A 23,526-nucleotide genomic window follows, 5' to 3' on the forward strand; every position below is an offset into this window, starting at 1 on the left:
CTAGTTTTGTTAAACTAGTTTTGTTAAACTAGCTCTACCAACTTGCCAAATCATTGTCATTTGACATTTCTCATTACTTTCCACAGTTCCGGACTGATCGCTGCCCTCCTTAATCTGCTTTTATCTGACATTTTCTAACAAAACTGACCATATTAATTTATACATATATGATCTGATGTTAAGTGTACTGGTTTGTCTTGTACCGATTTCCTGCTTGCTTAGCTTCAGAACAGGTACACTGCATTCCTTCTCAGTAACAGCAAGAAGTATTTTTTTATACATAAACTGCTTTAAAACTGAATGCTTTGTCACAGATTTTAAATCTGCCGTGATTGAACCTTAAAGGGTCATGTTGAACTGGACACAACCTGCTTGTAGACTATTTCTTGCTATGGTCCTGTTTTACTTGCATGGGCCTGTATCACAAAGGGGCGTTTGTTTAGAGAACTGCGAAAAGTCCCACCTCTCAATCAACCAATACTCTCAGAAAATAAAACAAAACAAATGAATAAATTAACAGCAGTGCTTGAGTTAAATATTTACTTTCACCTCAAAAGTAAAAAAAAAAAAAAGATTTAGCATATCAAAACATGTTGGTATTCCTAACAGCAAATATATTACTTTACATGTCCTTAAGGATGGAATTCCCATTGATGGGAAAAAACACGGGACATATAAATATTTCAAAGTTGCTCCTATCAAATCGCAGCATTCTGATCCGAGTCGACTTGAAACTTTTAGTGAACTTCAGTTTCACTCAAAATAGCAATTTCGTGTGTAATTTTGAACTGGGGCCCCATGATTTATTTAAACCGAGCCCCCATCCCCCAACCCCTACTCTCTGGCGTGTGGCTCAGAGGTAAAAGGCGTGACCTCGGGCTGTAGGGTGGCTGGTGTTCAGCCCGGCCCGCTGTGGAATGGGACGCAGCCGCCGCGTGAAAAGGAAATGGAGCAGGAAATTGGGTTAGTTTCGCTCGTTCCCCCTTCTTGTGTCTCTGAGCAATCCCCCTCCAAACATGCACGCTCACACACAGTCATTCAGAAACACGCATAAACTCCCTTGGCCCTGGCTAATAGTGGAGAGACCTGGGACCTTATATATGTGTGCAAGTGTGTGTGTTTACGTTTGTTTGAGTGCAGAGGATTAGAGTTGTGGTCGGCCTAAGCCACCAAACACTCAATCTAAAGTCATCCAGCCAGCTAGAGAGTGTGTGATGGGGGACTGATGAGGGGACAGGGGACCTATTACACACACTGTTGGGCGCAAGCAGATAAAAAAATATATATAAAATAGGGAAAACACACATCCTCACATACTGTTCCTGTGTGTAAATAGAGAAGATGATAAAGGTGTGCACACAGGAAACTACAAAGGCAGACAGGGAAGCACATTTGGCCATCACACACAACCTCCTAACTTAGTCTGGGTGATAAATCTCTCCACTGAGGGAATCGACTGGAACACAGATGCTTGTGGTAGCACACAAAATCTCTCACTCTCTCTCTCACACACACACACACTCCTCTGTTTCTATGACAACAATTGGGGGGTGAAGGAGGGGGTGAGGAGGCATGAGAAAAGAAGAATTGAAAGAGGTGGGCAATCATTTCATCGCTGATCAAAATTAAAGCCTGGCTTTGAGATGGAGCCAGCAGTGAAAGATGGATGGAAACAAGAAGAGAAAGGTGGGCAGACAGGTTGAAGGAGGGAAGGCAAGATAGGCAGAGTCTACCCATTAAAGAGAGATATCAATATATCAAACAGAAAATGCTGTAAAAAAAAGTCTTAGATTGCTACTCATTTTATTAAATTTTATGAACAAGAATCGAAACTCGGTCATCATTGGCCATGTTCTTCATGACAGATCACACAGAAAAAGTACTTTTTTTTGGAATGTGGCTGATTTTTCACTCATTTTCAATTCAGTTCCTGTAATCTTACTATGCAGAGAGCAATGCCTTCATTGGCTTCTTCACCAAATCACTTAATATTGTGATTTCATGAGACACGCTTACACAAGCTACAACTACACCTCCACCATTTTAGGAAACGTTTGCCCATATAGAGACACATATTTTCCCAGTTTTAGGCTCAGCCAAATTGGATGGAGAGCATAATAAATGTTCAAGTATTGCCGCAAATTCTCAGTTTTAGTATTAGACCTGGACATTAACTCAGCCATGCTAATACATGAATTTACCCCAATTTAACCATTCCATTGAAGCAATGGCTATATGCTTAGGGTCAAGTCATGCATGGCATATTTCAGCAACAAGGCATTTCAAAGTGCTTTACATCATAAAAACATCAAATTTTAAACATCAACATAAAATTTCATCAAATGTCATAAAAACCATCAACATACATCAAATGTGTCAATTAAAGACAACTGTAAACAAGAGGGATTTTAGCTTTAATTTAAAGCAACCAAGTGTTTCAGCTGGAAAAGAATGAAGGGGAACATTTGTCTTTTGAAGCCTCTAGGTTTTCTTACAGCTGCCATAGATGTAGCAACGTCTCAACATATCAATTTTCCCTGTCCTTAATTTGTCAAATGCACTCCCACATCATGATACTGAGACCACTGTGGTTAACCACAGAGTGTTCTCAAGATGTTTAAATATTTGTTTTCTGTAGGCCAAAATGTCTATTTTTGATCTTATTTAATCCAGTTGTTAGCTTAGTCCTGAAAATTAAGCTTTGTACGGCTTTCTTTTTAAACAATGGCTTTGTTCTTGTTACTCTTTCATAAAAGGCAACATTTGTTGAGTATTTGACTGATAGCTTTTCCATTAATGGGGCAGTATTATGAGTTATTCAGCTCTTAAGTGGCTTGTATAATAGGCTCAGTAGATACACCAGGTATTTGCTAATTGCTGTTGGCTAGTCAGAGCTGATTGAGGGAGTCGGGGAGTGGGGGGCTGCTCTTGGATACACTGACCTGTCTGCTGTTGCATTTGGTCTCCATGATTTCCGGAATAGCCACAGAATCTGATCCACTTGAGAAAATTACAAAAAACAAAATCTGGCTGCTTCAAAGACAAAAATAAATAAATCGGGGACAGCTCAAAATGTTAGCACAGTACTTTACAACTACTTAGAGCAGGGGTGTCAAACTCCAGTCCTGAAGGGCCGCTGTCCTGCAGTTTTTAGATGTGCCACAGGTACAAAACACCTGAATCAAATGGCTTAATTACCTCCTCTGTACTCCAGAGCCTTGCTAATGACCTAATTATTCTATTCAGGTGTAGTGCAGCAGAGGCACTTCTAAAAGTTGCAGGACAGCGGCCCTCGAGGACTGGAGTTTGACACCCCTGACTTAGAGTAAGGTTTTCTGAAAAATTAATCACCGTAAATTTCCAAGACAATCTAAACCATCTTTGCCACCATGCATGATCTTTGATTTTGAGTACCTGCATGCAAAATGCTTAGTAGGCGGTGTTTCTTTAAGCCTTTTGGATTAACTGTAAGGTTACCTGCCGCAATCGGCAAATCTTGTGTCTGGCTAATTATCTCACAGTACTGCAGGCGCTTGTTTTCCTTTCAAGGACAACAACAGACGATCATTAACTAGTTAGATAAAGGAGAAAAAAGTACAAGCTCAGTTCTGCTTGTGATTTTATTTTACTTTTTAAATTTTTTATGAAGACTAACTAGTTTGAAACTGGAACAGAGGGATGCTTTGAGGTGTGCTGTGGGCGGCTCTGCCTCTCATGTAACTTTGTGGAGTATGACATGTGGTAAGGTATCCATGGAAACAGTAATCACAGTGCCCATGGACATATTGAGCTTTCAATCACTATTTTTCCCTCCGTTTACACCAGCAGTTTTGAATGAAATTGGCTACATTGGACTCAAAATGGATCCAAATCCAAATTCATCAAACCACATTGTGTTAATATTTATTATTGTGCGTGCCTGGTCATATATTTCATTACTTTCAAATTAGCCACCAATAAACAACGACCACCATTTAATTTTGAGTAAATTTCTTATTAGACAAACAAAATGATAGATTATATAATAATATTGTATCCTCTAGTGGTTTGACATTCGGGCAGCAAGAAGGCATGGCGACAAACTTTCCCAGTCAAATAAACTATCCCACAAGGAGCATTATGCCACTTACTGGACTGGAGTTTATGAATGTTCACAGATTAGGCAAAACGGCAGTCTTATCTAATTTCTAGTCATATAGTGCCATTTTATAGCACAATCAAATAACTATGTTACATTTAGCTGCTTTAAAAATGATGTTTGTACAAACCATTACTTAAAAGAAATTTGACTTTGTAATTTGAAGCCTTGTCTGACTTAAAGAGACAGAAATTGGGCCGAAGGCAGAGTGCTTTTTCCGACACTCTGCCTTCAGCACATCATCGCAATAATATGCTTCCCTTACATCATTTACAATTGTTCTTAGGAGTGTTGGACTGAAAAATAGTTTGCATGAGAAGCTCAGTAGATTGAGTGTTTGTTCATTGCTGCTGCCACTAGTCTGTAGGGAGCTAAGGGGGAGTTTAGTATTAGCAGGTGTTTAGGTACCACCCGAATGGTTGCCATGGGAGATTCAAGGATTTCTCAAACATGCATGAAAGAATCAAGGCCACACTCCAAGTATGTTTCTGGTGAGGGAATAACAATAAAACATGAAATAAAGCTAAAACAAAATACAACTGCATTTATTATTTTAAATGAGGGAAAATGTTGACAGAATTGGCCCAAAAACAGCAACAAGCATGTGTATATTCATAGATCAATATACACATGGTTACCTGAATCATGTGAAAGTCCTGCTTCCTAGCACAAAATGACATATGGCTGCTTTAAAATTTTTTATTTTTTTTAGTTTTGGTTCTTTAAAAAAGCTAGCGAAATACTGCTGCTGTTCACAAAACAAATAATCCCTATTTGTTTTGTTTCCCTATCCCTAGAATCAACTAATTAAAAATTTTCCACTTAGCCATAACAGTAGGAAAAGAAGAATATAAAATACTGACAACACAACAATGTTGTGTTGATAAATCCAAAAGTACTTCCTGTAATTTAATTTACTTATTTTAAGACACTAAATGAAGTCTTGACCACACTGCTCCGAGAGAAGCAATATGGTGCCGTGTCTTCTGACAGGGAGCAGGGACATGAAAAGGTCACAGATGATCAGCTTGACACTAGCTGGGTTCAAAAGGTCGCCCTCAAATCAACAGTGGCATATGGAAATCTACAGTTCTAAACAAAGCAGCTTATGTCTTCAGCATAATGATCTGGTTTAAATTTTGACATATGAGATTTTTAAAAGGAAGGTTGGTTGAATAACACAAAAGAGAGGAGACGACAGCGTTTTCTGTCTGGAGTTTTAACTCCGACTCCTCGTCTTTCCACCAATAGAAAGCTGGCGTTTAACCTGGGCTGTGAGGGAACAAATAGCACATCCATCAATCATTTCAGCCTCTTTTTCGCTCAACGGGCTTACTGTCTCTTTACACACACAAATGCACAGCAGAGGACAGGAGTAAAATCCATACTTCTCTGCAACATTGCTCTGCTATTCAGTATGCATCTGGCTGCAGTGCATGGCAAGGCTGCAGGCTTGACAGCCATTACACAGCTCAGTGTGTCTGCACGACCGCTTCATCCCCTCACTGCAAACTTGGTGTCTAAAAGGGAACTCAGGAAAATGCGGTGAAATAGCACACCAGCTACAAACTTGTCTGTCTGTTGCACAAGTACAGAAAGACAACGGAATCTATTATTGATACTTATTGGCTCAATTTATTTTCCAACCTTCTTTCCACTGAGACAATTTAAGTTTCTGAAAAATAAGTAAGAGAGAAAATAGAAATTGCCCCATTTGTGGATACCCAGAGGACTGTAGGTTAGAGAGGAGGATCCTCATCAAATCAGACAAGAATAAATTGCACAACTACACATTTATTTACCATTAAAAATGTTAAATCAAAAAGCTGCTGTTTCAACATTCAAAATGCAACACCTTTTGGTCAAAACTAAAAGGCAACTATAACATCCATGAACAGATCAAAGCACCACTCCATGTATTGTTATTTTCTTTTTGATAAGAGAATAACATAATAACATGATGGAAAAGTCGATTTTACATAACACTGTCTCTTTAATTTCTGTGCACATTTAAGATAACAAAACTGTAGTGGCAGACAAAGTTTGAATGTAGAAAGAAAATTTAGATCAAAATTATTAATTAATAATGATATAACCTTCATAACACTTAGTATAATGCAAGATGGGTCACAAGATGGGTAGATTTTCAACATCAACTTTTTTGTTATACTTTTTAATTATTTGTTTGGTTACAAAAAATATGTAACTTATGACAATTTGAACATATCAAAGGAACTTTTATTAATGAAATGCCAGTAAAACGTCTAAAAACGGCATTAAAAAAAACAGAAAAAAAGTCTAAACTGCAGCTCTTTACAACTTGGAGCAGTCCCCTGAATAATGTAACAGCCAGAGTACACTGAGGCATCATGCAGAAGTGAAAATGTGTCACGGCTTTCTATTAAACACCACTTTCTGTCCCCAGTATTGGAGCGGAGTAGTTCATAATTTACATAATGTTGCATATTACATCAGTACAAAGTAGAACAGGATCTATATATGTTTTATAAGAAGTGTTATCTTTGTTTTTTTTGTGTGACTGGGAGACAGTCTGTTCCTCTCCAGGGTGTTAGATAACTTAGATAAGGCATCTCATACTCCTGGGCTGCACTCGCTGTGCCTGTTACTGAACATGGCAGCCAGATTTGGGCTGGCAAAGTCAGTCACAAGCCACAGGTCTGAGTGTGTCCAACTGTAGAGGTGAGTGTGTGTGTGTTCTCCTATATCTGCTTTTTTTGTTGCATTTGCAGGTGTGAAGGAACACCTCAAAGGTCATCTGAGGAGGCATTGGAGCGTGCTGAGAGCCTGCCATCATACAGCTGCCACACCAACTGGGCACCAAACACACACACGAAAACACACCGACTCCCACGCTGACAACCAGGTTGCTAAAACCAAACACACACAGAGATACAGGGAGGTACCTACAGCAAAGAGCAAACACTTGTCACAAGCAGGTCACTCACTCAGACAGGCAAACGCGTCTCGCTACTCATTCACACTTGCAAGCTTTACTCTTGCAACCACTTCACACTTGTGCGCCAGTGTGCATGCGTGAACACACACGCACACACACACATAATGTGATGCCCTTGGTTGCAATCTGTGTTTGTCTAAAACCTTGGACTAAGAGAGTCAAACAGCTACAGAGATTTAATCAGTTAATCTTTCTCACAAACAAATGGCAAGGAAACCATAGAAACCACAGACCTTTTATTCAGAACCCAAACATCACCTAAAGCTACTCAAACATTTGGGGATTTTCATGGTTTTAGCTTTTCAAAACTTTTTTTTTTTCTTTTAGGAAAATGTCAAATTTTTTCCACCGATATCAGCTAACTTGCTTAATTTTACGATTTATTATGAAAGAAAGTTTAGATTTTTACATTTAAAAGACTATAGCTAAATTTGTTTTGACCTGTTTTTCGACTCGTTCATGATTACATCCACTGTGTGCTTGTTGCTGCTGTTTCTCAGTGACACCTGACGCATTTGTTTTACGTTTTCTCTAAATGCGCTGCTGGCTGCACATTCATTTCTGTCTGATTAATGGTTCATTCAAATGTAAATTTCCAAACCTAAATCATGCTCTGTTTAGAGAGAAGAGGCCATCACCTTTCTGAAGACACCATCTGTGGTTTTGTCACAAGACCACTATTGGCTGGTCCTGGTAACTTCAAGATAATGCAAGTGATAGGAAAATAGGAAAATAAGTTACAGTAGACAGCATCTACAGTCAAATGTTCTCTACTTCATTTGGCTGAGACACAGAGAAAAAAAAATCTACAACTTAATGATAATACATCTATATTATCCAGTATATATATTTAGTTTAATATTTATGTATGTCCGTATGTGTTTAAATTCAGGTTTTTAATATTTCATAGATGCACTTTCTTCCAATAACTGTACTGTTAAAAAAAGGTGGAAGCAGATGTTACTCCCTTTACTGGTTGAAGATGTCCCACAGGAAAATATACGTTTTCATAGTCCTTTATATTCCCAAATATGAGTCTAGGGTCTAAGGGTTACACTTCACCTATTCCTTCCTTTTGTGAAAATGGTTAAATCAGCTGGAGAAAGCAGCATAAACAGAGTGTGCAGGAACTCTTTAATTTGTTATAGGGAGTGGAGTGAAATCAATGATTCAACTATCTTATCTAGCCCTGTGATACGCATCTTGTAAATACATTCTCACTTTCTCGCTACCCTCCCCTTACTCCCTCACGAAGCTCCCCTCTCAATCTCTTTGGCACTTTGCTGTTATCACGGCGATCAATAGCGAGGTGATTATTATTCTTCTAGCACAGCCCACACATACACACACGCTGACCTCCCTCATCAAGTAGCTAAGAAACGCAGAGCACACAAACAAAGCATACACTTGCAATGCAGACACACAACGAGGGGTTGTGAGGTGTGCTGCTGATAACCTGCAGTTACAAGGTTAATGTGTGGTACTACACATGCTCCATGTCAAGCAGGAACATTACGGTTCCACCACTCCCACTTCATTACATGTAGAGGTGAAAAAAAGCACTTTCTTCTGCTTGTGAACAACGGATTTTAAGCAAAACGTCACACAAAAGTGTGCTAAAACCGACGGAGAATGCAACCAGAACATCAATATACAGTATACGAATGCATTTAAATGAAACATTACACACACACACACACACACACACACACACACACACACACATATATATATATTTTTTTTTTCTAGCTTCATATGTATTTTATACTTCCACTGACCTAATTCTAAACAATGCAGTCATCCTTTCCTAGTAATAACTTCCACACGAAAGATTGTTGTCAGTGTAACATGCTAGAGGTTACAAAGGGTGCTCTTTTTTTTATTTTTGCTTTAGCAGCATCCTGACTATCAAAAAGACATTCAAAATTTGTGCACTTATAATGTTCTATAAAAAACATTTATAGAATATTAGAAAAATCTATTCAGTCACAATCTTTTCCTATATAGTTTCAATCTCTAAAAAAGTTTCCACATTGTATCATCTGATTTCATTCCTACTTTAATGTATCATTTTAAATAGATTTATCCAAGTCTGTTAATTCTTTATTATGCATCTTTGATAGTTTTGTGTATTTTTATTTGAATATTTTTATTGAATTTTCAGCTGAAAAAGTCCCCGACCAATACATTCAATGGTATATGTTTTTTAACCTGTTGTAGATTGTAATTTTAATACTGATTGTATTTTTGGACATTTTTTGCAATTTTCCGACAGACTTCTGGTCAATTTAAACACAGTTTCATTCTTCATTTAGAAAATATGAAGTGACAATCAAAATACCTTGATTAAACCTGAAATAGTATGTAGCAAAAGTATTGAAGTACTTCTTAAGTTATTACTGATTGTTGGCTTGAATTGGGACAAAAATGTCAAAGCATATAGATTTAAAAGTAAGCACTTTTGTTTGCATAAGAAATTCTAATTATTTGAAAAGAAAGTTGTTCTAAAACATCCTCAGCATGACGAGTATAATTAAAAACACATTTCTGTGTGCAGTACTGAAACGTCTTGTAAAGCCATGTAAATACCTTCTGAAACCATTAAGCTCTGACAATTTAACTTACACGACACTTAAATGACTAATTTCTGTCAGATTTAAAAGTATCCGACTCAAACATCCAACTGGCTTTAAGTCAGGTGATAGCAGACGGCTCCTGTGTGAGAAATCATGGCTCAACACTGAGTGGCAAGGAATTAAAAGTGTTATGCTGTGAGATTTTCAACATCAAGGTCACTAAACCAAACTTTGATGTTTCATTTGCTAAATCGAGCAAATTCCATAAACTTTATAGTGAAACAGTTGATATAAAGAAACCGCAAAAGCCACGTGGTGTTTGAAATAAAACATTGCAACTTGTCTTTCCCCAGACTATAAATAATTGAAGTATTTGAAATAAAGTAAAACAAATACGTGTAAGGCATGAGGCTTGATAGGAGTTTTACATTTTCAGACTTGCCTCCCTTAATGGAGCTCACCTCATAGTGCGAAGATCCCAGCCTCGGATGGTCGTGTCGTTTGCCGTGGCGAGCTGGCTGCAGTTGTGGTGGGGGCTCCATTTGCCAGAGGTGAACTTCAGCTGACCTTTACCTTCGAGGGTGGCAGTGCTGGAGACCTGCAGCACACCGGAAGACCTTTATTAACTTGTCAGAGCATCCATGGAAGTTTCACTTAAATACATGCGACAAGTTCAGCAAGAACAGTGCATTCAGTCAGCATAATAAGAAGCTTTTTCTCTCTGCCTTAATCAAGATTAAAATATATTCCCAAGGAAACCATTTTAAGGTTTACTTTTGGACGCTGTATTTCATTGTGCAAATAAAATAAATAAAAATAAATAAAATCAATAAAAGCAAAAGATTTGTTCATAGTATTGAGGTATATGTGGTTTCAAAACTGCTTTAATTGTCATACCGTTTTTAGTTTAAAACTTTTCAAATTACACGCCTTAGAAACAGACGTTTTCTCCAACAAGCAACTAAAATAATTGTTGCATTTCTGTTTTAAATAAAAGGAGTTAGATCATATTATGCATTTCCGTTGAAATGTTAGTATTAATACAAAATATTGTGGTACTTTTACTCACAGATTTCATACCAGTAGAAGTTTATTCGCCAACTTGATCTTTTAAAAGTTACCAGTAATAAGTGGATTTAATAAAGAACTATAGAAACCGTGCAGATTTGTGATCAGTGTACTTTATTCTACTCATATAATTCAACTAATTATAGCTTCTTTTTTTTTTTTCCAAAAATAGGTCCACCAGCAAATAAGACCATATGTTTACTGGGAAAATATGCTCACTAACACATAAAGTTTATTGATTTTCATATAAAAAAGGACTTCTATTTGAAAGAAGAGAAACTTCAGCCTTCATGATCACTTTTTCTGTTACAGAATATGTATTTTTTTAACTATTTTACTTCATAACTATTTTACAACTAATTTAAAGCAGAACCTCTTCAATTCTGTTATTGCTATGGCTTATCTTTCACTAATAGTTTATCTATAAAGCTCTTCAATTTTAATAAACTTGCAGGGGATTCACTTTTGTTGTTCTTCTATGTTCATATTCACACCCTTGACTTTGAATAACACACTTTTCGAAGCATTGACCTTTTTTAGAAGACCTCCCCTTTGAAAGCTCCCACCATCCAGGCAGAAAACTCAACTCTGATGAACTGAATACTTGAGGACATCCAGCAAGTTTTTTTTAGTGTTTTCTTAGTGCTTTTCTTCCAGGTTTTTTCAAGGTAAGCCTGTGCAGTTTGCGAAAAGCTCTTACTCAGGCTAGGGTTTTTTTTCTCTATCCTGTGACCTATACTCCAAATTCAAGACTCAAGAATACTTTGAAAGGTTTTTGCTACTTCATTGTGCTTGAGAGTAGAGCTAGTATTCGTTTTGAAAGAGACAAAAAATGTAATGTTAGTAGTGAAGAGACTGATTTTATTCCTCCTGGTTTAGTAATGATTTAGTTACTTTTTATCAAACCTCCAACGGATTCCCATTGGTCTTTCAAATAAATGATGTGTGGTAGGTTGAGACCAGCGCTGCAGGAAATTTTAATTAATCAATAGTTTCCTCTAAATTTGTGCGAGTTAAAGTGATTGAGGTAGTTTTTTGCTTTGCTGGAGGTGATTTACACACAAGACCATTTATTTTGGGAAAGATTTGCTGAGCTCTGAGAACGTTTAAAACGGATTAGTGTGAAGTATTGAATCAAAGCTGTGTAGGTTGGTTGAGGATCACTTATTTATTTTTCAAACATCACTTGGTGTAGAAAATAGGTGGCGCAGTGAAGGCCGATTAAACTGGAGCATCTGAGGTTTCTCAAACAGGACGACATGCTTGTCCCTGGATATTTTTTCAGATATATTTCCAATAAAAACAATGATGGTGAATTTAATGAAAGCCAAAATGCTTCAAGCCCTCTGATTTATAAAGTAAATTGCTTCGTAGGGCTTTTCTTGAAAAATAGAATCCAATTAATGCAGCAGACCGGCTTTGGATAATATCTTTCCCTAAAATTTGTGATGCATCTAACAATTCCAAAAAGCAGAACCACACTAGTCCATTTTTCTTTGCTCCCTGACTATCTGCAGGTTTTTATCCTCATCCTTCTCCCTCTCCCAGTTCTCCAGCCCTCCCTCTTTCTATCCCATCCCTGGCTGCTGGAGCAAAGATCATCGATCGGTCCGTCACCACACTGTTCCCTGGTACATTCTCATTATTTCAGCTAGGGAGGACAGAGGAGGGAGATGGTGAGCGGCCCATGGAGAATGAGAGAGGAGAAAAGGAAGGGAATAAAGCAAGAGGGATTAAAGGAAGAAGAATTGTATAGGTGCAAAAACAGGAAATGGTAGATATTTGTCAGTTGTTAAGTTGGACTGCAAGGTTTCAAGATGAAACACTAAAATTGCGCACTTTTCCAGACTCAAATGTTCTGGTTTCACTGTCAAGCATAAATATCTACGTTTACCAGGTATTTATAGTAGAATGCACCGATAAATCTACCCCGAGTTCCTTAAATTTGGGAGATCATGATCAGCCGATACATGTGAACCCAATCTTATGCGCCGATCTCATCTACCTCAGCAAAAGTCTAAAAATGAATGACTGTCCTCTTTTGCTCTGCTTTGAGAGAGGTTTGACTGTCATGTCTGCACATATACAGTTACTAATAGTCACCCCACTGTTGCTAGTACAGCAACATTCTTGCTACATTCAGTAATGTTTCAGACAAAAAAAAAAAAAATCAGTGACTGTCCAGACGTTTTGCACAGCTGAAAGACTCAAATATGTATGAAAGAATCAAAGAATCACTCCAGGTATGCTTGTGATGAGGTAATAACATTATGTAAAGCTCAAAAAAGTTGATTGTAACCCTACCAACTCAAATTCTAAAAAAAATTTAGGACATTTTATTTATTTTCTGCGTCTGTATTCAAAAAATGTCCTACAAATTTCAACAGATGTAGGAAAGCAACGCGGAGATCCGCTAAAAAGTCTGTAAAACCCCATCACCAGAGACAGAGAGATGCTTTCTAACCTAAACATAATGTGAAATTTAATCTTTAGTGAGTCATCATTTCAAAACTACTTACACAGCTTTCATTCAATACTCCTCTTCTTATTTAACTTTAATTTGATTTTATGCAACTAAGCTGTTTTTGAAGATGTTTTAACCACTTAAAATGAGGGCAATACATGCTGGACAGCTAGTCTAGTAATTACCAAAGGGTCCATTCAAAGGATAAACCAGATTAGGTTTATCATCTATAAATATGGGTTTAAGGTGCCAAAGGACACGTGCACACACATTTCTAAATGTCTTTTCACGTAACTTAAGGAAAGACACAGCCTGTATTCGACAGAGAAGTAGGAGCTCCCCTCCCCTCCTCAGAGAACATGAGCTTTCTTAAGCACCAGTAAAAAAGAAAACTTCTCCAGGAATCCTGCTCCACTAATGGTTCAACAGCAAAGCTGGAGCTTCGTGCATCCCAGCTTCCCAGCTTTATTAGTGCGCTAACCAAATTAGGGGCCCTAACAAGGCAGTACACACAACACTAGGGGACACATTCATTTAGGAGGCAAGCAGCTCTAATGCAGAGCTTTCTATCAAATCACCATGCAGTCATGCTTTCTCCACACCCCGATGGTTCAGTGTGTGCGCATTAGTTTGTGTGAGAGCAGATGTGCGGGACAAGGTGTGTAGGTGTCCTCAATTCCACCAGCAAATCCAACTGATGAGTGCTGGAAACACACATCATGGGCACTAAAACAATGCACATTGGCATGATTAAACCCACAATCCTCTCTTATAAATGCATACACACTACCACATCCAACTCATAGAGCCACTAATCCAGGAGAGAGAGAGAGAGAGAGAGAGAGAGAGAGAGAGAGAGAGAGAGAGAGAGAGAGAGAGAGAGAGAGAGAAAGAGAGAAAGAGAGAAATAAAGAAAGAGAAAAGAGAGAGCAAGAGATCCATGCTGTGCTGGACATGACTAGAGATGAACACATCACCCTCTGACAGACTGAAGAGGAGAGTGGGATGAAAAAAGGAAGCAGGGAGGGAGGTAAGAAGATTAGCATTCTCATCAGCAGTGGAGGAATTTGTCTTGGCTGCCTAGCTCTCCCTTCCTTTTTCACATTCCCCTTCTCCTCATCAGCTCCACACTCTTTCGTTATCCCGGCTCAGTCTTCCTCCGTTCTTATATTTATTTTTGCAATCAGCAGGATCCTGTATCGACATGTTTTTCCTTGCTCCTCCCTTCTTCTCATCATATTTCTTCCATTCACATTCATGCCCATGTTTACCTCAAAGCATGAATATCAATTGTTCTGTTTGGTGTCTGTTTCACATACGTGGATCACCTCTGTGGTCCACTCGTTTATGTGCTGGACTGACCTACACAGTTCTGTGCAAATGATTATAACTTTCCCACATTTTGTCCCGCTGCAGCCACACTTGACGTATTTTAGTTGGATTTTATGTGCCAAAACAACTCAAGGTCACTAATTATTGTAGAATCGAAGGAAAAATAATACACAACCTTCACTGAAAAGTGCAGTGCGCATTTGTGCCCAGCTCCCTTGGGCCAGCCCTATGTTTAAACACACTTTGTTGCAATTACAGCTCTTCAATAGCTCAATATTTGGAAGTGTGGCCAACAAGGACTGAATGGCTTTGTTCAGTTCCTCTGCTGCTATTATTAAACTAATATATCTATACATATTAGTTTTGGGACACAATCTGAAGATGAGTAGGTGGTGTAAAATATCAACCTTTTTGTCCCCTTTTCCTTTTTAATAATAAAATGACCTAGAACTCAACATAAATAACCCTGGCAAATATTCACACAGAGTGAGAGGTCTTAGCCTTCCATTTATCTGAACAACAATAAGAAAGAGTCTAACAGACTTTTAGACTCCAAGACCGACTTGTGCTTGCATGCGAGTTTGCTGCCCTTTATGTGAATCTACATAAACCACTAATGAGTCATACACTTCATATTTCTCATCACATCTGGCTTCTAATGGATCCCCACACACACACACACACACACATGCAAACCCCCACACGCATCCACACACACACACACACACACACACACACACACACACACACACGCACGCACACACACGTCCACAAAAGCCGGCTGACACATCACAACTCGATTAGTTCTTCCCCAAATGCATTCACACATGACACACGCCATTATTTTGTGGCTTTGAATACACATAATGGCCTTTCTAAGTGCAAAGCTGGCAAGTTGGAGACGGTGAATTTACAATGAAGAGCCTCTTCACCTTGCATTACGAAGGACACAACCACAGGCAAATTGACCACAAGTATTTACACTCAATTTAGTTACATAGTTTTTTCTCTGTATTAAGAGTCATTAATGTGTATTTCTGCCAGCAAGGGGCAACTGACAGGCAGCGTTGCGCAATATTTGGGGTTTGTCCCACTCTTATTTCAATCTCATAATACTTTCATAGAGAACTTTCTATAGTCCTCAATTTAGTATTTGGCCAACATCATTTTTTTTTCTGTTCATTTTTAGACAAAACACAGTCCATTGCAAATGTATTCCCATGGCTTATCTGTACATTTTGCTTCAATAGTAAAATAAATAATAAGTTTCTAAATATTTCATTTGGATGTTATGTTCTTATTGATATAAAAAGGGTTTAAACTGTGAAAAGGATCGGATGGTTTTGGACTATTTTTATAAATAGAAATCTGATAAGTGTGGTGTGCAATTTGAAATAACTCCTAACTTTGATACCCCAAAATAAAAGTCAACTGAATGTCTTTAAATGTCACTCAATCAGGTATTATACCCCACAAGTGGATAATTTTTTTCTAAGTGGAAACGCAGCTTTTCCATGAAGGGCTGAGACGTTTGTAAGAGGATATACCACAATAAACTGCATGATGAAGACCAATGATCACATCAGACAGGTGTGTCTGATAAGGCATAAAGTTGTGGTCATGTCACTGGAGGAGTTAATTACCACCAACAGAAGCAGCCATAAGGGAGTAAAGGGACACTGTAAATCTAAAGGAGGAACAGAGAACGGCAGGAGTCTATTGTCAGGTCAGCTACTAACTATGTTAGCTGCATCTGTCTCGCCTACATGGAAAATCTGAGAATGGAGTTGTTCAAAAAAGGCTATAGGACCATTTGTTTGCAGATTCATGAAGGGAACACACAGCTAACGTGGAATAATAGCTGTGTTTTGTGCTCAGATGACATCAGAACTAAGCATTTTGACTTAAAACATATTTTGGAACAAAACCTTTCAGAAGTTGCTAAACTGGGCAGAAGTTCACCATCCAGCATGTGAATAGCATGCATCTGAAGCTATGTTTTTTTGTTTTGCTTTTTTCGAGGGGGGCTGATGTTTTTATAAAGCATATTCATATGTTAAATGGCCCAGTCAAAGTCCGGATCTAAACATAAATGTATTGTGTGTCTACAGGTCAAGCATGTAGACACACCTGAAAAGACTTGCAGCTATCATTTAGTAAAATACATTTCAACAAAGCATTCCGTCAAAATTTTATAAAAATCCCAAAAACCTCTGTGAGGTCCTAACATGTGAAACTAGAGTGACTTCAATTTAGAGATGCTGCGGTACACTCTGACTTCAGGTTAATTAAGATTAGTTTCATTCATGAACACCCTTTTATCACCATACAATTTGAATTATGTTCTTTTTGTAAGTTTCTTTCTTCTCACACATTTTAAACACAACATGAATACAGCTGTGCACAGGGAGAGGCAAAGTTCATAACTCGTTTTGTTCAAACCACATGACTGTGTCCTGCTCATCCCCATGTCTTATGAGGACAATTATTTCTGCTGCACAGCATGATTTCCCCACATTATATGCAATGGAGTCAGACAGCACATAATTCTTATAAAAATATCACAAGAAGTTTCTGTATGTTTTAAATAAGAAAAAACATTGTAGAATGAAACGAACCACGCGTCAGACGAATAATGCAGAGATGGACTGATTTCTCAGTTGTGACACAAGAGTCTTACAATCAGCATGGGGCAGAAGTGTGGCTGTTACAGGAGCTCTAACATAGATCTTTGCAAATACTTTATATGAACATGTGTGAATAGTGTAAGCAGCTGTTTTGTCAGTGAAAATATGTTTCAGTTAAAACCAAGAAAAAAATAAAATAAATAAAAACTTGGTTCTCAAACAATAAGTGTGTGTGTGTGAATGTGATTTTCAGTGTGTGTGCGTCTCATACCGTGGCTTGTGTGGAGCTCTCCTGGAGGTCCCAGAGCAGCGCATGGTTATCAGCCAATGAAATCACACGCTTGCCATCGCCCATGGGCTCCCACAACACGCTGTAAATGCAGAAGGACACATATGCAGCTTATAAACACTCAGAAGACCTGAGTCATGGTCAATAAGAGCAAAGAGGTTGGTTATATTTCCATGTAATCCACACAGTGTAACAGAAAGATGTGAGCTACCACATCAAGGTACCACTACCCATACAGTGGCCTACTGAATGCACCTTATTATTAGCACTTCAGAAATTTCTAAATTACACAATAGAACCATTCAAAATAAACCATAAATAGACTGCTTTTAATTAACATTTGCAACTGGGGGTCAACCGTTTTAGCACTAATGAAAAACCGGCTTGAGCAGGAAAAGTGTAGAGTGCCTTCTCTGGGTCGGGGGGGTCGTCCTGCCTCAAGTGGAGGAGTTTAAGTATCTGGGGATCTTGTTCACAAATGAGGGAAGAAGGGAGCGGGAGATCGACAGGCAGATTGGGGCAGCGTCTGCCGTGAAGCGGTTTCCTCCGAAGTGAAGTTCATGTTATGTTTGGACAGGAGACAAGATGTTTCCATCCCTGAAAGTATGATGCATAGAATAACATATCTAAGTCTAAACTATGTTGCAAAGAGTAAACACAATAAAAACATGCTTTATCTGTGGCATTGTTCATTAAAATGACACATATCTAATGTATTAAAATTGAATATGATTGGTTCACTTAATGACATTAGCGATTAGGTAATCCGTTCAGCAAGTACATTTACTTTTAATACTTAAGTATTTTTAAAAGCCAGTACTTTTGTACTTTTTCTTAAGTACAAATGTTAACCTGGTAGTTTTACTTTTACTTTAGTACATTTTTGTCTGTGTATTTGTACTTCTACTTAAGTACATTTTTTGAGTACTTTCTCCACCACTGCTGGGGAGAGGGAAGTCTGGGCCTCCCTTCGGAAGCGGCTGCCCCCGCGACCCGACCCCGGATAAGCGGAAGAAAATGGGGAAAAAAAGTGGATGGAAAACATAGCAACAGCATAAAAAAGGAGTTTTCAGTAAAGTTTGTCTCTTTTATTAGCTATAAATTATGTTTCAGGCAGATCACAAAAAAACGCTTTAAAATCCCATTTGAGGTGCCTTATTTGTTACCTCAAATGGGTAACAAATGGGTAGTCTCTCATCAGTTCACAGAAAATTTAAAAATAAAAAAAAAAGTGTAATGCAATGTTATTCAAGAATAACAGTGGTAGGGGCACTAGGACAACAGCCCGCCTTGTTTTTGTGTAAAAAATAATAAAAGTTGACAATAAATTTTTAAACAAAATAATTCTATGATATTGGAAGACATTATTGAGAATACTTAAGCAGTAACTATAGAAGAATAGAAGAATAATATGTAACATGAAGGGTCCGCATGCAGCCTGACTTTAAACCATCACCAGTTGCTACGGTTACCTGCTGTTATCTCGGCGTTTTAAGATTAGCTAGCATGTTGTCAGGAAACAGCTGTTTATCACAGAGTGATCAAATAAGTTATGCTAACAACTTATTTGTCAGAGGCCAGACTTTAATTACTTAGAATATTTCAAACAATTTTGTTATGGTGAGATTATCTGCTCCTGATGAAATGCGCTGAGTCTCTCTATTTAGACAAACTAATCCATCGCGGTCAAGGACGCTGAGGGTTTTCCTAAAACTGTAAATTTTCCTAGAAAAATGAAAGTCATGCTTATTGTGAAAGGGACAAATGACATACGATCATTTCTACCTATTTTGGTCACAACTAGAGACCATTTTGACTGCATGCAATTGCATGCTATTTTAGTGACATTTTTACGGCCGGACAAAATAAAAATAGATTCTACTTCTGAAAGACCATTGCAATGATTGGTCACCGTTAATGAAAAATCGCGTGAATTTTACAAATGTGAACACTATGTACCACATAAAAATTAACATGTAGCTGCAGCCATCAAGGCAGGTGCTGGACTAAGCCATCAGATATCAAAAATGCAGCAGGCTGAACTTGAGGCAGTGCCAAGTGGAGAACTTCTGACATCTGCAACAGATGCCACAAAGCTGTAGGGAGTTGCACCAGGCAGAGGTGATCCTTCAAAACCGTCCATTTTGAGTGAAAGATGATGTGCATAATCCACAGTGAGTTACAAAAATTCAGAGATGCATGACTAGCACACAAGTCTAGTCATGCGCAGGGGAATGGACGACGCACACACTCTCCCACAGTTAAATGCCACAATAGGTAGCTTTTATAAAAAGATATGTTTTATATATTTGTTGATATATTGCAGCACTATAATATGAAGGTATAATATGAGAAAAAAAATGATTTCCCTTACCTCCTTCCTGTGGTCCTACTGCCATGTGTACAAATATATATACCACTTGGTCAGAAACAACCAAGAAAGAAGGAGGGTCTTAATGGTCTCAATAAACCCCAAGTATGTGCTGCTCCCACCCTCCTCATTGCTCTCTGCAGGGCTACAGTTTCTTTCCCACAGCAAAGCCTAAAATGGGAGTTCAAATAAGTGATAGGGGAATGGGACTGACTGACCAGGAGCCTATGTATATTTTACCCATGTTCCAAGTGTAAGAGTCCAGATCAGATTTGTGTTGCTGGCTGTTATGCATCTCACCTGCTGCAGTCTTCACTGATTATACTTTAGGAAGGAAATTCATTGCCAATAAAAGTGACAGCCTTGTATAAATGAGAGAGTACTCATAGGCAAATCCTGCAGCCCAATTCTGTCACTCTAATGCCACAAGAGTGGGACACATGGTTGCTTCACCGTCGCTAAAAAAAATAGCTTTTACTGCATACTTTGCTTTGATCGCTCCCTGCATACAACCGTCTGCAGAGTATTGATTCTTTATTGCATGCCTCGTGGAGCTGCAAGTCCTCACTGTGCTCTACTTAAAGCATATATTATGAGCACAGGGCCACTTGCTGAGTTTTTCATTGCTCCCTTGTTGGGGACTGGATCACATCTGTACTTTTCTTCATTTCTCTTAGTTCAGATAGCTAAATAACGATGGAAACAGTGACAAGATGGAAGAACCCAACAGACAAAGCAGTTCTTTAACTCCCAGTCTTGCCATGCAAGATAATGTCAGCAACCTTCAAACGAGCCAAATATAACTATGGTCATAAAAATGTTCCCATTTTCAGTGTTGATTTAATGTTATAATTTTTTTCTTAAAAGATAATTATGTTTTAATCCGGACTGAATGCAGTGTAAATTTGGATTACTTGTAGGTTTGGTCGTCTAATTTTGACATAGCTATAAAACCAGAGTCATAAGACACTTAGTAAATGATGCCATTTATTTAGGAAGTTCATCAATTAGCCACTTCATTTTCTTGAACTCATTTGTCAACCTGGAGAAGCCACAACAATGCTTATGTCTGAGAGACGATGAGAGTGTTTGAGAGAGATAAAACAAATGACCAAGTTAGAGTTTGCTGTTGGACTGAGTCCAAGTTTCAAATATAGATAGCGCCATTAGAAGAGGCGAAGCAGAGCGCTGGAGGGATTGGGAGAAGTAGAGGAGGGGCAAAGGAGCTGTGTTTATTAGGGTTGTAAATCTAAGGCTGCTGAGGGACGGCTTTTACTGCCCTCCTGAGGAGCAAACAGTTATGGACTCTGGATGCAAAAACACAGACGTAAACACACCCAGCATGCAAACTTATTCACCTTTAGGGCTGTATCACATTTACTTTAATTCATTTTCAGAAGACAAAGGAATATTTATGCCTAGAGTCAACCCCAAAAATATTTTAGTAGCAAAAACCAGTGGTTAATATTCGTTTTAAAACTAGGATTTCATGAGCTAGAACTTAATCTGAAGCAAACTGTTGGGGTCAAACCTGCCAATTTCAAAGAAGGGGTTTGTTTGGGAAACAGGCTGGATAAAAGATGGACACAGTCGTTCATTGTTAAAGTTATTAATGTGGTTGTTTTTTCATTATGTTTAAAGAACAAATCCATCTATACTAAGAATAAATTACTCACAGATAGATTTACAGGTATCAGTGACATCCAGACTTTTTATGGTTTTATTTGGAAGAGAAAAAAAGAAAGAAAGCTTGGTTTCTTTCCATTACACATTATAGTGGTGCAGCACTTTGTGGTGATCTAAAAAAAATCCAGACAGATATGGGTTGATTATATATCTGACTGGAAATAAGTACATAGAAATTTGTGAAGTTTGTAAAATGGGTTCTTACTATATAACTCACTGAAGGTGAACATTGGACCAAGAATAGCACAAGCCCAACACCTACAGCCCCATCTTAAAAATTGAACAGCAGGTGCCAAACACGTGAGGAATGAGCCTAAGTGCAAACAACTGCTAACACAGAAACCTTAAAATAAGACAACAGATTGCTACCTTCTCCCTGACACATACAAAAACACACATTCATCAGGACACCATAGGGCCAATTAAAACATACTCACCACTTTGGGATTTGCACATCACATTTTTCCCCAAAGTATCAATTATCTTATGCAACAGCAGAGAGTCGGAGACAATTACTGAGCAGTGTCTAATATCGGCTTTCTTTCTTATTAAACACTGTAAGTTACATGCATTTGACCTTGAGTTTTGCAACAAGCTAGCATTTGAAGCAGTATGTAAATACTGTCAGGGAGAGCTGTGGGGGTTTCACAGCCCCATGCATCTAAGTCGAGGGAAGGGATGCAGTTTTCTCTCTCTTTGCCTTTCTATATGTCTCTTGCTCTTCAGATTGTTCTCCTTTTATGCTGTGCTTTGCATGTATACAAGTTAAATCCCAGTATGTACAAGACAAACACATCGGGTGTGGCCCTCCTCCTTCTGGACAGGATTTAACAGGCATACCAAGTAAAAAATGCCAAACTAAGTGACACCTTTTGCAAGTATGTAGATGAAGTTCATGAAAACTACTATGTGTGACTCTTATCTTCTTAATTTGCCTTTCTCAAGATTTTGTGAAGCAAGTTCCTGAAAAATGAAATTGCATTATTGTAGCAGAGTTTGAAGGTTGTCAGACAGAATATTTTCTATCTCATGAGAAGTAAGATGAGAAGGTTAAATCCAAACACAAAAACAAGCTCATTGTGTCTATGTAAAAGCCCATTCAGGAAGACTGAAGGATGGGGATTTTGGCAGCACTGTTGAGCTCTTTGTATGGTGGAAAAGTCAGAATTATTGCAAGAATTTTATACTTTATGAAATAAATAAGTTAGCTTATTTTAACAATTATGGCTCCTATTAACAGAGCTTGGATGATAATTTACTCAGAGACAATTCCAGTATGGCCTAAGGAGGTCAACACCTTATATCAAGGTGTTCATAAATATTAGGCAGATTCTTTCCTTAAGGCAAAATAGGCCTAAACAAAGGTTTAATCGAGTCTGAAAATAAGAAATAAAATAAAAAATGTCAGAAGAGCTATCAGGAACCCAAATATTCAAATTCTGCCAACTACAACATATCTGCAGTACATATAACAAGAAGATGTTCTGAACTCAGAGAAATGGCAAAGGCAAGGAAAGCTGAAACCCGACCACTGCTAAGCAAGGCACACTGACACACACAAGAAATATGTGAAGACAGGTTTTTCACGGGTTTTGTGGACTGATGAGAGTAACTCTTGACGGACCAGGTGGATGGGTCCATTGCTGGATCAGTAGCACAAAGCTCCACTTCATATCAGACGCCAGCAAGATGGGGCACTAGTACATGACGGTATTATTCAAGATGAGCTGGTTGGATCGTTCTGTGTTGGAGATGGGCTCAAAGTCAACTTCCACACCTACTGCCAGTTTTTAGAAGACACTTTCTTCAAGCAGTGGTACAGGAAGAAGTCTGCATCTTTCTAAAGGAAAATTATTATTTTGCAGGACAATGCTCCATCACATCCATCCAAGTAGTTGCATAGCCAGTGAATGCGTTAAAGATGAAAAACTTATGACATGGCCTCCTTCCTCATCTGACCTGAACCCAGTTGAGAAATTGAGGGCAGTTCTTAAATGG

The 23,526-nt window shown here is 38.3% G+C and overlaps 1 protein-coding gene across 1 annotated transcript in view; it reads right to left on the minus strand.

The window, feature by feature from the left end:
• Positions 1–23,526, minus strand: part of eipr1 (EARP complex and GARP complex interacting protein 1) — a 52,334-nt gene that overhangs the window by 10,630 nt on the left and 18,178 nt on the right. Inside the window, exons 5-6 of the mRNA XM_008399624.2 lie at positions 17,454–17,553; positions 10,153–10,289 (exon numbers count right to left, since the gene is read on the minus strand). Of these exons, the coding sequence (XP_008397846.2) occupies positions 10,153–10,289; positions 17,454–17,553 (237 nt within the window). The remainder of the gene's footprint in view (positions 1–10,152; positions 10,290–17,453; positions 17,554–23,526) is intronic.

The sequence above is a fragment of the Poecilia reticulata genome, chromosome 22 (assembly GCF_904066995.2).
Source record: "Poecilia reticulata chromosome 22, P_reticulata-male-v2, whole genome shotgun sequence".
NCBI classification, from domain to species: Eukaryota; Metazoa; Chordata; class Actinopteri; order Cyprinodontiformes; family Poeciliidae; genus Poecilia; species Poecilia reticulata.